The 15,807-nt window shown below is 37.0% G+C and overlaps 2 protein-coding genes and 1 non-coding gene across 6 annotated transcripts; 1 reads left to right on the top strand and 2 right to left on the bottom strand.

Moving 5' to 3' along the window:
- Nucleotides 1–562: 562 nt before the first annotated feature.
- On the bottom strand, nt 563–2,542 carry LOC122672471 (splicing factor U2af small subunit B-like; the record flags this gene model as incomplete). The annotated part of the gene is made up of 5 exons (XM_043869936.1): nt 2,212–2,542; nt 1,456–1,542; nt 1,290–1,371; nt 1,078–1,204; nt 563–983 (listed from the first exon to the last, which is right to left on the bottom strand). Coding segments are annotated over exons 1-5 (954 nt in total), but the record flags the coding sequence as incomplete, so codon positions are not given.
- A 178-nt stretch (nt 2,543–2,720) lies between these two features.
- TRNAL-UAA lies at nt 2,721–2,803 on the top strand. Its single transcript has one exon. It is a non-coding gene; the product is annotated as a tRNA-Leu (tRNA).
- Nucleotides 2,804–6,241: 3,438 nt separating this feature from the next.
- LOC122638361 (probable histone chaperone ASF1A) lies at nt 6,242–15,336 on the bottom strand. Of its 4 annotated transcripts, none has more exons than XM_043831281.1 (5): nt 15,219–15,336; nt 8,569–8,630; nt 7,974–8,121; nt 6,708–6,823; nt 6,242–6,628 (listed from the first exon to the last, which is right to left on the bottom strand). In XM_043831281.1, exons 3-5 carry the CDS (start codon nt 8,080–8,082, stop codon nt 6,302–6,304), a joined length of 552 nt encoding a protein of 183 aa, XP_043687216.1. In that variant the 5' UTR covers nt 8,083–8,121; nt 8,569–8,630; nt 15,219–15,336; the 3' UTR covers nt 6,242–6,301. The 4 variants fall into 4 exon arrangements, with proteins under 4 accessions (XP_043687216.1, XP_043687217.1, XP_043687218.1 ...); XM_043831282.1 differs by lacking the exon at nt 15,219–15,336 and adding an exon at nt 9,876–10,083; XM_043831283.1 differs by lacking the exon at nt 8,569–8,630 and having other exon boundaries at nt 15,219–15,325.
- Between the last annotated feature and the right edge of the window lie 471 nt (nt 15,337–15,807).

Here is a 15,807-nt window from a genome sequence, read left to right as displayed (position 1 = left end):
ATGCAGTGGTCATAAAATGGTCAATTCATTGTAGCATGCATGCACACACAAAGCATAAATGGTTAGCCACTTGTTATCCTTCAATAGTTCCCAGCAAAGCTCTAAGGGAATATTTTGAAAAATTTTAAACTGCTAAGAAATGAAGGAGTGGACAGACCATTGAAATAGAAGCACCAATACAATCTTTCTTCTATGAAAGATTGAAAGGATTTGAAACGAGAATGTCGATCAGGAGAGGAGGAAAAAAGATGGAAAACATGGGAGTGTTCACAAGCACACCAATCATTCAAGCACACAATCTAAGAAAATCATGGAGATTCAGAAAGGAGAGAAGAGAGGCCCAAAAAAAAAACAGGTTTTACATTCCATATCATAGAATTGTGAACCTGCACACCACCTGCACAGTGGAAAATGGGCTGTAAGCTATATTTAATAAATTGGTGATTTCTGAAAAATGCAACCAGTTCTCCTAAGGAACAACCACCAGATATTATAGATGATCTAGAGCAACGGACAAACCAGAAAAATTCAATTGTCAATAGTCATATCCGCCTTGCTGCCATTGCTGTTGCTGTTGTTGTTGCTGCTGCTGATCAATGTAATGGCCTTCGTTTTGACTATATGCATTGCTCTCATTGTTGTTGGGATCATTATTACCATTACTCTGCTTACCGGATTGAGCCGCTTCCCTCTCCCTGTTCCACTGCTCGATTTTAGCCCTTCTTTCAGCACTACCTTCCCTGACCGGACTCCTATTCCTTCTCCTCCCTCCGGGGCTCGGGCTTCTTCCCCTCCTTTGTCCTGGGCTTCGGCTCCTTGGCCTTCTGCTTCTATTATCAAAATAATTGTTATCCCTGTCATCATGCCATCTACCATGACCACGGCCACCATGTGGATGCTCCTTATAATTGTGTTGCCTGATTGGACTTCGACTACGGCTTCGCCTCCGCCGGTACCGCCCAAACAGTTGCCGCCTCAATTCCCTGGCAATGATGAATCAGCCACCAAATAATAAGTATCATGGATACCACTGAGTGCATATGAAATGTAAACTTAAAAGTTCAATAATTATATGACCTGCTAATCTTTTTCAGATGCATAAAATTGCAATAGCCACCTCGATTGCACGTGTTCTCTTCATATTGCCTACATGTCGCTTCACGGAAATCCGTCACAGGGGAAAAGTCGGCCATAATTGGACGTCCTAAAAAATTGATTTAATCTCAGTTATCAGATTGGGGTAGCAACTATTTCCAACTTCTGTAATAACAACATGTAAAACACCTAACCTGCATAAAATCTTCCATTAAGGTTCTTCAGTGCATTTGCAGCATGCTCCTCTTCTCTAAACTGAACATATACATTACCCACCTGCTCATCAAAGATTGAGAGAGTTGTCATAAATAAAATTTCAAGAAAAAAAGAACCAATGATTTCCAGTTCCTGGGGCATTACCATGTGATCAGCCAGATTGTCGCAAATATTCAAGCTTTCAATCTCTCCATATTTGTTCAACTCCTCAAATAGATCCTCATAGAAATCCTGAATATCCAATAGAACAGGTTCCCAATATTACATATCCATAGAGCGTGAACAACAGTGACACAACAAACACATAAACATCACACAACGAATCAAAATTTCAATAAGTACTATAATTCCACAAAATCTGAGACAGAACCATCAACTAAATGCTAAGTGTTTCCACAATCTTCTTCTGTCCAGCATATAGGCACATAATGAAATATATCGACCAAAAAAAAAAAGCACATAACAAAAGAACTAGCTAGGAAATTCCAGAAAATCCTAACCTATCCAATATAACAGATCGAAGAAAGACATTGCACGAGATACTAAAAAGTCAGGATTGAATTATGAGGCACAACATAGAAGCCTATAACCAGGTAATAATTTCCAAGCAAAGATTACAAGAAATGGATAAAACAAACCAGGTGGTTCAGAGAAAATAGAGAGATGAAAGCAATAACCCTCGCACTCAAATAAGAAAACGCCCAATAGACAAGCCATCAATCTACCTTAAATACAAAGTAAAACCCTAAAAACTCTATAACGACACATCATGAAATGCTTACCATCCATACAAATAAAAAACACTCAAAAACTGGTATTAAAATAAAAATCGAACATGAAAGGAGAAAAGTTCTGGAGAATGAAAAGAACAGTCAAAAGAGAGGTTAAAAAAAAAATAACCTCGTAGTGTTCCTGGACTTTGCGAGGATCTACAGTCTGGCCCTGAGGATCAACTCCAGGAGTGATCATATCAGGCCTTTGATACATATTCGCGATAAGCAATGTCGGACTAATGCTCGGCTTAGTGTGGAGCCTAGAACACCTATCACCATGTCTGCAAGCCCCGATCTTGAAGTAAAACGGGCAATTCACCCGATCCTTCTCCGTCCCGAATATAGATGCCAAGTGCTCCGCCATTAATCGATGAGCTCTCTCTCTCTCTCGCTCCTTGTGGTCTAGGGTTCTTTTAGCAAGTCCAACGAAAACCAGAGTGGACGAAACGAATAACGAAGAGAGAATGGATATATGTACGATTCAAATTATGATTTTTACTATTCATCGTGCGATTGGAATCAGCACTTAGACTGTCCCTTATGAACCAATCCAACCGTCAACTGTCTTAAATATCACGTCTTCATTTTCATCTTTACATGATCAAATATAGTGTGTGGCATTTTGTAAAATATCCAGCTGGTTTGCCCGAGAGGTTAAGGGGGAAGACTTAAGATCTTCTGCACACAAGTGCGCGTGGGTTCGAACCCCACAGCCAGCAGTTTATTTGTTGGTAATTTTTTTTAGGGTGGGGTTGTATATGTGTGTTTGGGTTCGAACTCCACACCCAACACTCATATTCTTTGTAATATTTTTTGGGTGGGATGGACCGGATGGTGCCGTTTGGGGGGGGGGGGGGGGAGGTTCTAAGACTAGATGAGGAACAAGAGATGTTGAACCTAAAATCTCCTGAGGGCGTAGCAGATATTCCAATCCCGCAACCAGTACTTAATATTTTTTTTTAGTATGTTGGGGGACCTAAGACTAGACGAGAAACAAGAGATGTTAAACCTAAAATCTCCTGAGGGCTAAGCTTTGTTGCACTAGCCTCAAGCCAATAGCTATCCTCACTTTCCTAACTTAACCTTTTTAGTGCAAAAAAGTATAGGTTAGTTTTCAATTATTTTTTACAAAAAGAGTTTCTTATTGACACCCCTCAAGGTGTCAAATAATTTGTAACCTTACCATAACACACAATTTACCTCTTGGGGGTTAAGCTCTATTGCACTAACCACAAGTTAGCAGCTATCCTTATTAATTTTGTTAATTTAACCTTTTGATTGTCACAAGGCATAGGAAATAGTTTTTAATTATTTTACAGAAAGAAATTTCTTATTGACACCCCTCAAGGTATGAAAGAGGTATGAAATAATTTGTAACCTTAGTATTATACATAATTTTTTCTACAAAAAGCAACAATAACTCAGCCTTATCCCAATTAAATGGGGTGTGCTACATGGATCCTTGCCCTTCAATAAACTCTATTCGAGGTCATATTAATTTGATACAAGCCCTAAGTTATGCATGTCTTTCCTCACCACTTCTCCCAGGGACATTTTAGGTCTACCTCTAGCTCTTCTAATTCATTCAATATGAACCAAATTACTCTTCCGTACTAGAACATATCCAAAGGCCTCTATTGAACATGATCATACCACCTCATAGCTTATCATGTATCAGAGTTACTCCCAAATCAACTCTAATATGATCATTCCTTATTTTATCCTTTTTAATTTTTTTATTCTACCATCTCAACATCATCATCTCCATTACACTGATTTTATTTAGATGATGTTTTTTAACTGCCTAACATTTCACATCATACAATATAGCCAATCGTACGAGTCTCTTATAAATTTTTTTTTTTAAGTTTTAAAACAATACATCAATCACACAACATTTCGGACACACCTCTCCACTTCATCCATTCTATTTTAATTCTTTGTGAAACACCATCTTCTATATCACCTTCTCTATTTATGATTTAGCCCAGATACACAATTTTTCCTAATGATGGTAAATATTTTCATTTCACATATGTTCTCAAAATATGTATATGAAAATGACACAATGATATATCACTTTCAACTTAGTTCTGAAAACCTTTTTACACCTTAATTTTTTTAAAAAAATTTGAGAATAAGACAAGAGACAATAAAAAAAAAAACATGTCAAAGTTCCAAATACATCAATAGAGGGTATCATTTAGACACCTTCTACCAAAAGAGTTCACTCTTATTATTTTTTGAGTCTGAACATGTTTATCCAAAGAGCATTTTTATCTTCCACTTGGCAAAGTTGAATGGAGACTAAATTAGGAAAGATAGGTGGAGATCCCTGTCTCATTTTTTCATCTTAAATAGAGTTTGTTAAATGAAAAATAAAAATGAGAAAAAGAAGACTATTTGGTCGTGTGGTCCCTATGTTCAGACATGGAACCCCGAAAATGACTGTCACACCCTCTTACAAATTGAAAAATCGCCCCCTGTCGATGCCCCTGCGTGTCCCCTCATTGGCCCCCATGTTGGTGCAAGGGCCATGCAATCGGGCAGCGTTCTTCTTTCTGTAAAATATTGAAAAATTAAGAAACACTGAAAAGATGCATAGACATATATGAGATGAGTGTATAAATGATTGAATTTGGATTGAAAATTTCAATCTAGAGACCATTCCCTAGTATCCAAGGCCTAGAAAACTTCTTAGACATGCCCATCTAGAGATAATTTTGCCTTATTTATCTCATTGCACTTTAAGTGTCAACTTAGAGTACCTTTCAAGTGGCACAAAGCATTGACAATAATTTTTATGTTTCCTACAAAATAGTTAAAAATTACAGTGTAGGAGGTACAAAATCTTTTCAGCATAAATCCGGTTTATGTTTTTTTTTTTTTTTTGGGGGGGGGGGGGTTGGTGTTGGGGGAGGGGAGTTAGGGAACAACATATGCATGGAATCTTATATCTTAGATTCCGTTTTTTTGTTCATCTCATGACCAATGAGGGTATGAGGCACAATTTCAAGAATCAGGATCGGATCGGCTTGGCTGAATTGGCCATTCTATGCCAATGATGACCTTTTCATGGGTGAATCCGAATCAAAGTATGGGTGGACCATATAATTGAGATGGGGGCTTCAAATTGATCATGTGGCACTAAGCAGATTAATAGTCTATCTAACAATCAATTGGCCAAATCAATCCTCCACTGAGCTTAAATCAAGTTGTGCCTTTTGCCAAGCCTGTTGCCAGAAAACTGACTTAGACATCGGAGAGTCCCCCCCACCCCGAAGTCCGCTCCGATCATTTCTGGTATCTCTTTTGTGACCCTTGCAGGTCTGCCGACGTCCGCAGGTTGTACAACTGTCATTGCAGTTTTTCTATCGCAACAAGGTCATATAATCAAAGAAGGGTCTATGCCGTCAAGATCTCGCAAGGAATGCTCCATAGTCTACAACATTAAGAAGGCCAAACCATCTGAACCAGTCATTTCTAAAATTGTGGCCAAGTTCAACAAGCTGACTATCTATAAAATTTCCCTCTCAATGGTTAATCCAGCATTCTACATCAGGATTTCCTGACCTTACACTAAATTGTAGTGGTGGAGCTTCCTTAACACAGTACATAATCTAGACACATTTAACAACCAAGAAAGAGTTTCAAAATATAAGACAGAGAGCCAAAAACTTTCATTGTAAGCATATCTTTGTCAATTATAACTCTGCTAATTCCACAAATCTTCTACAAGGACAAGAACACCAATCTCTTTTCCTTGTATTTGTAAAAGAAAATCTCATACTCGAAGAGTAATTAGTTTGCGAATGCTAGTGTCGTAGGAGTTAGGACCTTTCTTTGGATGGAAAACCATTCATTAACCAGGGTACAAGAACTAAAAATTCAATTAGTTCAGAAATCCACCCTAGAAGGGGGCCTCCCACTCCTCTGCACAGCATAATATCTACCCATTCAAAGATCTCCCAAATCTAGGTAAATCACAAGCAGTGACCTGGGTTCAAGACCTGCCAGAACCCTAGAAAGTAACCACTTACTAGTTCTCCTAAGTCCAAATTCCTCACGTTCCCCCTCTTCCCCCAAATCAGGATTCCATATGAACCAAAATGAATTACCCAAAAGTATCCATAAATCCATTCGAAGCAATCGACGACTTTCCTTTGTTTTTTCAGTATATGACATTAAAAGAAAAGAGTCAAATTTCTGTACAAGCTTCATGTTGTGGGAAACTCAGGGTCTGGTTCATCATCAATACGTTCAGGTAAAGGCGGTGGTGGTTGTTCACTGCTCTCATTGGTTTCTGGATGGAAGTTAATGGGGAACTTGGTAACCCGGGGTTTGTCAGCCAAAATGTTTCTCTGAACCCGATCAATTAACACCCTAGGGGGTGGTTCCTCCCTAAGCTGTTCATCATCATAGTCATTATTCACATAGTAACCTACTCTGATAAACTCCTGTCCCACATAAGAACAAGTCAGCAACAGTACTGTTACACCAATTATATCCTCCTCCCTGATCTTCGAAGGGTCAGGAGGGTCTACCTGTCAACAGATCAGAAGAACATGAAATTAGTATCTAGTGATTTGGGATTACTAATCGCTCACTAGGAATGGCATTTACCTGAAAGACAAACCGGTAGTTGCCAATATTAACAGGCCCAACAAAAACACTTTCTAGGAGTTGGTCATAGGTCTCATCCTCAGCTGACCCCACATAAATAAGCTTCCATTCCAAATCTGTACAGAGGATGCAGCACAGAAGAATGTTGAAATAAAAATGGATGAAAGGCAGATGTCATGAGCTTATAATATAAACACAGAACTGACCAGATGCTTAAATAATTTGTTTTGCATTTTGACCTTTGCTGCCATGTATCAGCAAAGAATAAGTAAAAATTTCCCCTTCCAGGTAAAGCAACTTAATAAGAAAGAAGAGAGAGAGAGAGAGATCTAATATACACTAGATACAACAGCTACCTGAAACACCATCTATACCCAAACTGTATCCAGTATATTGTTGTTGCCCCATGTAAGCATGTAACAGAATAATAGGAAAAAATTGAAGGCAGCACTGACATCTGTTGCTTGAAAGCCTCCACTGGCTAAGTAATCTGATTGAAACCTCTACTACCACGTTAGAGGATTTCACCTCAATTTAAGCAAGGGAGAATATAGAATAACACATAAAATGGTTTAAATAGATAACTCTAAATACATTACAAATTTTTATTCACTAGAACCACTGAAACAAATGATGCAGTCGCAGCATGATCCAATAACCAACTGAAAAGATAAAATAAATCCAACCTCGACACCCAAAACAGAATAACATCAATGAACCTCACCACAGATTAACCAGAGAATAATAAAAAATTAGAGTGAATTTTAACCATTTGAGTCTGACCTACAATAGAATAAAAAATGAAGACGACACAAGAACTGCAATTTGAAGACTTTAAAAATAACAAGGAGAAGGCCAAAAGGATGTAAATTGAGGTAGAGGAAAGATATTAGAGGCTTTCGTTCTATTAGAGGATACCGTCTCAAGGCATAGTAAAATGAACTAAGAGGTCTCAAAGCCAATCTCAAATTTCCGGGAATGATGATAATGATTATTATCATCCCAGACTATGAAATAGGAGAAAAGATAAACTCCAAAATGTGTAGTCACTTTAACTGAAATCCGAGGAGCACATCACTCTAACTTAAAATGCACAGACATGAATACAATAAGTTAATCCTGGAATAGGCAACCTGATAAGAGTATCAAAAGATAAGAGTTGATAATTTATAGGGAGAAAGAACGCTGCCAGGCTGCGTAGCATACGCTAGTGTCTGCCTGTGTCTATCTCTCTCTCCTCCCTTCCTAAGAAATGACATATCTTACCATCCTTGAGGGGAATCAAGCATTCATAAGAAATCTCGAACTGGAAAGGTTTGAGAAATGCTGCAGGATTGTCTAAAACAGTGACATTTGTTATATTGACTGCGCTCATCGCTCAGGTATGATGCCAGCACCACCAAGAGTTGACAACCTATATCAAATACCCTTGTCAGAACTAAAATCCTCATGCCACCCAGGAAGGACTTTCTGATAAGCATGCATTGAGGCATGTTCTGTCATCCAATGACAAGATGAGCTTCACATTCAAGTACGGGAAACTAAAATAGAGGTTTTACTTTCTACTTTGCATTCCCAGTAGCGAAATACTAGTGCAGCCAATCAGGATGGGAATAGTAACAAAAAGAATACGTATATGAATGATTTAAAAAAAGAAAATTCAGTTCAACTAATTCATTCCATTAAATTAATTCTTGCACTTGATAGGGAGCTGAGAAGAAAAAAGAAAAATGCTTTTGCAAGAGAAAGAAAGTTTCATGTTAATAATGAAGAAAGGGTCCTCTTTGGAGAGGTGCGGGGAGAGTTAAGAAACAGAAAAATCATAATGTTGATTCAAGTGGCTTTTCTGAACTTGTCATACCTAGGGTTCTTTCCGCATTGTGAAGGGTTTAAAGATGGCGTCCCTTTGGAGAAGCGTAAAACCTGGAATAAGCAGAAAATGCATAAAACATTCTTGCAGGATTATATTGATAAATCCTATTTTTTATGATACTATTGAAATATCACCTCCCTAAAAAATAATCAGTCAGACAGAAAAATATGGGGGGAGGGGAGTAATACGCAACCACAAGAAAGGGCTGTAACCTGGTGCAAGTCCTCCTTTCGCAGGGTCCGAGGAGGGATTGACTGGAGTCAGTCCTGACCATTGGCATTTTTTTGCACGAAGTGGCCACCCTCACACTCAAGCCTGCGTCTTAATGCTGGCAGCCCAAGCTTTTACAATTACACCAAGTGATGGCCCCTTAATCAGTAACTAAAAGAGGATTGGAGAAATTAAAGCAAAACTGAAAATTCCTAATAACTTAAGACCAGATGCTACAAATAGCAAAAAATGCAAAGAGAAGTTGAAGCATGCCAAACAACACATGGAATATACAAGAAAACAACATAGGATACACACCCCAATATCAGGGAAGGAAGTGTTCATGACCAATTATGATGCAAACCAAGATAGCATCTGGAGAGGATTCTGATCTGGATCTGGTTTGAGTGGGTTATGGGTAGGTATGATGAGGGTTGATGGAGGGTGTCTGCAAGGAATGGATGAGGATGATGATAGTTGAAGATGAAGATATATAATTGGCAGCCTAGAGTCCCACTAGTTGCCCAACCATCGGAGTCCCACCGAGGTCACGATTGAAGGAGTCCCACCTTGATACCACTTGAGTCTCACAAGCAAAAGTTCTCGAAGAGAGCAATTTGTTTCAATTCATGGTTTGCATTATATAGGGGGGGGGGGGGGGGAAGGCTTTAAAAGCCTTGAGTACATCAAATAGCATTATAGACTCTTAGAATTCCAAAGCCCCTTTTGGAATTCTACATACATAGATAACAAATCCTAGACATAGAAACCTGCCCCCAAGACCTAGAAAGTTGTCCCCAAGACATAGGAACTACAAACAAGACTTTAAAAAACTGATAATGGAAGGCACTTAATGTTGCATTGGAATATGATAAGACACAAAAAGAATCTGCAAGAAAATGGAATCTGTTGGCCAGAACTTTGACTGCTCTAGGAGTCCACAATTGGCTGGGCAGGGCGGGATCTGAACCAGGCCAGACTAGGCTGTGGGTCTGGTCTTGGACTTGGTTCTGGTCTTGTACAAACATGTGGACCAGGTTCTGGAAAAAAACATTGCGAGCCAATTTCTCCTTGCATCATCTTACCTAGGTCATTCCAATTAATTAAAAGTCGTCTTATCTTGCCTTGCAAGTGTATCAGGTACCCTCATATTCCCTGCATAAATTACTTCGACAAATTATGAGCTACACAAACAATAATCTAAGACTTTGGAGTTGAGAGTACTTGTTATTGTGAAGGACAGATACCTTCATCTGTAGGCTGTAGCATTAACATTAGTCTCATTGGTTTCAAGAAAAATGATTGAGAACTATACAATTGAACAAAATAAATACAATACAATGTAATCCTGGCTTCTAAAGTCGAGGATGAACAACAACAACAACAACAGTATCCAATGGCTACATGAATCCTGTTCTGCCACTCCACTCAATGAAGTGTCATATCTTTAGTTAAAACATAAGCATGTTTTACCTCAATACTTCAAACCACATTCTTTTCACCCGTTGTCCATTAGGACTTTCTACTTGCCCCATAGCAAACCCTTTCACCAGTGTTTGATCATTGCCCACAACCATATCACTTGAGTCAACTCTCCCTCCTCATCACCAACTGGTGTGACCCCATAATATGAATGTATGTATTCCTTCTGATTTATCCTTCCTAGTATTTCCAGCTATCCATCCCAACATCTGCATCTTAACATCACTTATGTTGTGGTTGATTAAAATTCTGTCCTACAAAGCATGAATGGACTTAGAGCAATTGTATAAAACTTCTCCCACAATGTTAAGTGTACGTGAAGCCCCTCCATTCAACCTTCTCTAATCCATGGGCATCATCAATATATCATTTCAATCTTTCTTTTCATGAATAATAGAAATAGATGATTTAGCATATTTCTCCATACACAATAAGGCAAGTCCATTTCTATAACGTCACTCTGACATCAATATAATAGAAAGGCTAATCAATTGGAACCCAATAGATGGTGCAGGCATAAATATCTCTTCGTTCTTCTATATAGGGAGCATGGTGCTAATCCTTATTCATCATCCATAAGTAGAGTCCCATGCATTTTCAAATCTCATTGAGGATACCACTTGTTCTAAGACCTTCCTTGTCTTCATCTTTTGGTCAATGGCTCTTTTGCTTCAAACAAGTTAATTTAGTGAACTACCAACATCTGCAATCTCATCAGCAGTACTGATTCCTCATTAGGAATAAATTAATAATTATATTAACTAAAGTTAACAATACCAGAAAATAGCTCCTCAATCTTTCTTTGTCACCTCGTCCTTCACTAAAATCCTTTCACCTTTATGCTTTGAACACGATCCCTCAAGTTCTTATATATTTTTTGTCAACATCCCTGATACTTAATTATGATAAAGGTCACCTGATGAAATCTGAAAATCCAGATTAAGGATATAAGATGCAAGCAGGCCCAATAATAAAATCTGTGATCAGATATGACATTAAGGAAGTAATTGCATTGTTAAGGGAAGAAATTAGATTGATGGAAGGGGAGGAAAGAGAGATAAAATTGATCTTCTTGGGAGGAAGAAGAGAAAAGAAGAGAATAGAAGAAAAGAGAAGAAATCAGGTTTGGGATACCAATCCCGTATGCACTGCTCAACATCATCAAAACTCTTAAAAAAACTCATTCTTTACTCAAATCATTGCTAATTGATGGGGGGGGGGGGTGTATTACATATATATAGACCTTCTAAAATTCCTAATTTGAATCATAAAAGGACTACTAATCACTCAAATACACTCAATAAAGTAAATAAACTCAAAACAGAATTCTATCTCGCTATTAAGTATCCGAATCTAACTTAAACACTCAATTTAACTACTAATCCCGTGTACTAACATTATCCTCACTTTATGGGCTTATCAATTAGGCTCATTACAACAATAAACCTAAAAATAAGAAGCCCAAGGTCCATAGAACCCAACCTTGGGCCAAAATAAACTCTTTCGAGGCTCAATTGACCCAATTGGACAATCTTAACTGCATCATCACTATACGCCTCAAATTTCACCTCACCACTTTCTTAGCTTATCTTATTTTCCTACATCTTCCACACCTCTAGTCTTTTTCCAAGCCTTATAATAAGTCTCTTAACTTTGGTGGCTGCTTGAACCTTATGCTTTCACCATCAAGCTTCTCTATATCAGCTCTAATTTAATCATTTCTTAATTGATCATTCCTAGTTGTGCCACACATCCATCTCAACATTCTCATCTCAGCTACACTGAGTTTATCTATATGCTGCTTCTTAACAGCCCAACATTCTACGCCATACATCATAGCTAGTCGTATGATGGTCTTGTAAAATTTTCCTCTAAGTTTTAAGGAAATACATTGATCACACAACACACTGGACACTCCTCTCTACTTTATCCATCCTATTTTAATTCTTTGTGACATACTATCTTCTATATCACCTTATTTATTTATGATTCAGCCTAGATACCTAAAATAATCACTTTGCAGAATCTCCCTCCCATCAATTTTCACCACCACATTATCCTTCCTAGTGTAACTAAAGTAACACAGCATATACTCCGTTTTCATTCTACTTATCTTAAAACCTTTTGATTCCAAGGCTGATCTCCATAACTCCAACTCTGCGTTAATCCCTGCTTTTGCCTCATCCACCAAAACAATATCATCAGTAAAAAACATACACCAAGGAACCTGATCTTGAATATCTATGGTTAAATTATCTATGATAAGCGCAAACAAAAAAAGGCTTAAAGCTGATCCTTGGTGTAACCCAATTGTAATTGGGAATTCACTACCTTAATCCTCCACAGTTCTTACACTAGTCACGACACTATTATACATATCTTTAACTATGTCCACATATTTACTTGAAACACTTCTCCTCTCCAATACTTGTTAGATCAAATCTCTAAGGACTCTGTCATAAGTTTTTTCTAGGTCAATAAAGACCATATGGAGATCTTTTTTGCAATGTCCAAATATTTCGATGAGTCTCCTAAGTAAGTAAATAACGTTTGTCGTGGATCTTCCTGGCATAGAACCAAATTGGTTCTCTGAAATCGTAGCTTTATTTCGTGACCCTTATTTGCCAGAAACCATCCTTTGGTATGTGAACTGATTGAATCAGCTGCAAAAGTTGTTCAACTTCCTCGATAGTAGGTTCCAGAGCTGGAAGCAGCAAAGGGAGATTCCAAATGGTTTGGTAATCTCGTTAAGTTCTATCAAGTTTTAAACATCATCCAAACAACATTATTGGAATTATGACTTATGAGTCTTTCAATGAATTTTGTTGCCATCCAAACATCGCTTCAATTGCTATGCATTAGATGTACCCTTAATTTTCTCTTTCAAATTCCACCATTCAATCATTTACTAATTTAACCTGAATAACACTAAAATTTTCTCCTTTTCAGTAGCATTATCATCTAGTTCTTGGACAATCAACCTCTCCTTTCCTTCTCTTTCATTTTTTATACATTAAGACCTAAGTAAATAAACTACATCTTTTATGAGCAGTTGTGGTAAGAAAAAAAGTAAGAATCAGACTAGAATCTACCAAGGATTAGAGTTTAACATATATTGAGACATACTTTTCCCATTTGAAGGATCTGTGCAACAAAACTATTACATAAAACCTTGAAGTATACAAAATTATATCATAACCTTTGCTTCTCATCATTTCCATAGGCTTACAAAGTAATTGTGAAGATAACTAGGATTTCAGCAAAAAAAAAAATTTTTACTTTTTGTTCACCAGACTTCTCGATATCCTAAACTTTGTTTGTTGTGCACTAGATTTTCTTAGAATACAGGTAAAACAATTAGAAACCTCTCACACATCTATGTAGTTTGTAATTTGTATACTATATGTATGGATCAGTTATGCTGCCAGTACTTCAGTAATTGTCCTTCGACCAAGTTGAGCTAATGTTTCTTTTCACCTAGGAATGCAACCAGACTGGTATCCTTCAAAGAGGAGTGGAGGAGAAAATTTTGTTTAAAGAACTTTTACAATAACAATTGCATCAAGTGGCTTTCATGGGAACATCCTTAGATAAAATTAAAAGATAATCTTGACTTATGAGTTTCAGATAACATACAAGTAACTCTCATCAAAATTTTAAAACTCAGTTTTCAATCTATTGCTGAGACTCTATGGATCTATGCAAAAGTAGTAAGTAATGAGTTTAAGACCAGATCCGAAGCTGTGGAATAAAATCTGTCCAGTAAGACACAGCTTTATTCACAAGCACAGAGAGGGGGGGGGGGGGATACACTAGAATAAGAACAAGAATCATTTCATTATTTCGGCTAATAGTAATAGTTCTAACCAAAATAAATTTCTTGGGCACAACAAAAATTTGGATCTGAAAATGATATCAGAGGGGTTTGCAATCATTATGGAAATTCCATCCTCGCTGCGATTAGTATCTTCCCTAGAATGGCTAAAATGACTGGGTAATGCATATAAGCTAATTTTGCTCCAAATAACTACAAAAATGAAAAAATAGCTTAGGAAACTAGAAACCTCAAATCACACACAGCTCAAATAGGGAGGCATAAACACAATCATCTACAAGTCATGCACAAAACAACGAATCTAGATTACTGATGAAAGCAGAAGAGAGCTCCCTTGAAGTGTAGATGTATGGAAGCACACAGCATCTGGTAATCCAGATGCTATAAGGATCTAGTAGGATCCAGTTCAAAATTGATTCAGAAGAAACCCCTAAAATCTTAAAGATTTAAAACTCAAACTTACCCCTAATTATGATCCATGAAATTAAAGTACTTTATTTTGTAAGAACTAGAAAACTATTACTAATTAATGTCTTAAACTTTACCTACAGTTCTTTTTATTTTATTTTATATTATTTGTTCCCTTACGAATTACATACTTTCCCTCTTTAACCTCAAAATTGTGATCTCCAAACATAAAGAAGGGTTTCCACTAGTAACTGTTTTACAATTTCTAAAGCTGAGAAAAGAATCTACTTAAGTGTGATGAACAAGAGATTGAATCAGAAACAGAACATCAAAATTTAACATGAAATCCAAGTTGTTGTTCTCATTACAATATTTCCTAATTGGGTTTACAAAGGGGACATTGCAGGACATTGAAAAAGAGGGGTTTTTTTTTTTTTTTTTTGCATCAGAAATCAAAGATACCCAATTGAAAATGGAGAAACTAAGAAGCAGATGAAGAAGAAATCAGACCTCAGGAATTGGTGTTGCTACTATAAATTATCTAAAATTGGAAATCAAAATTCAGAGGAATCATTGATAAGATATAAATAAAAATGAACAGATTAACTGAAACCTAGATTTGTAATATGCAACCTTTAATTCATGAAAAGAAATGGAATTAAAGCCAGGGTTAATAATGTAATATGGATGATATACTTCTTACAAGGAATGCAGGCAAGACCATATACGGCCTTACGACGAATTGTATTGGCAGTCTGCTGCAAATGGAGAAGAAGGCGGGGAGTCAGATGAGAAAGTAAATATTCTCTAGATTTTCTATTGCGTAGTTAAATACTCAATTAGATTAAAAAACATTATTCTTAATTTAATATGGAACCTGATCAAATGGGCTCAATATTAATGATATTGTTCTCCGTTTATATTCATTGGTTTGATGTGGGAGCCATGTGATTGGAGGATGGTATGGTAATTACGATCGATAAATAAATAGATTTAGAAATGGGATTTAACTAAATCTCAAATTTCAGAATTTTTTTCCTTTCTTTGTCACTATGCCCAGTGAAGTACAATGTTTCACTATTTGTCACATCATATATGGGTTACTTCATGTGATAGAAGACCAAACATGCATTCAATTGGTATAATTCCAACTTAAAATGAGTAGATGACATAGTTAAAATTACAAAAGATGTCAATTTTGTATTTTGTATTGATCTCCATTTTATGGTATTTCAATAATGGGAAGTGATTCTCTATCCAAGAGCATTGCCCGCACTCTCTATGTCTATCTC

This window comes from Telopea speciosissima, chromosome 8 (assembly GCF_018873765.1).
Source record: "Telopea speciosissima isolate NSW1024214 ecotype Mountain lineage chromosome 8, Tspe_v1, whole genome shotgun sequence".
Lineage (NCBI taxonomy): Eukaryota > Viridiplantae > Streptophyta > Magnoliopsida > Proteales > Proteaceae > Telopea > Telopea speciosissima.
This window is presented reverse-complemented; position numbering and strand designations above follow the sequence as displayed.

Excerpts from the sequence above, each read along its gene's own strand:
- LOC122638361 (XM_043831281.1), bottom strand. The coding sequence starts at position 8,082 with ATGAGCGCAGTCAATATAACAAATGTCACTGTTTTAGACAATCCTGCA. Across the intron at positions 6,824-7,973 it reads CTTGATTCCCCTCAAGGATG|ATTTGGAATGGAAGCTTATT; the intron begins GTAAGATATGTC and ends TCCTCTGTACAG. Across the intron at positions 6,629-6,707 it reads ACTACCGGTTTGTCTTTCAG|GTAGACCCTCCTGACCCTTC; the intron begins GTAAATGCCATT and ends ATCTGTTGACAG.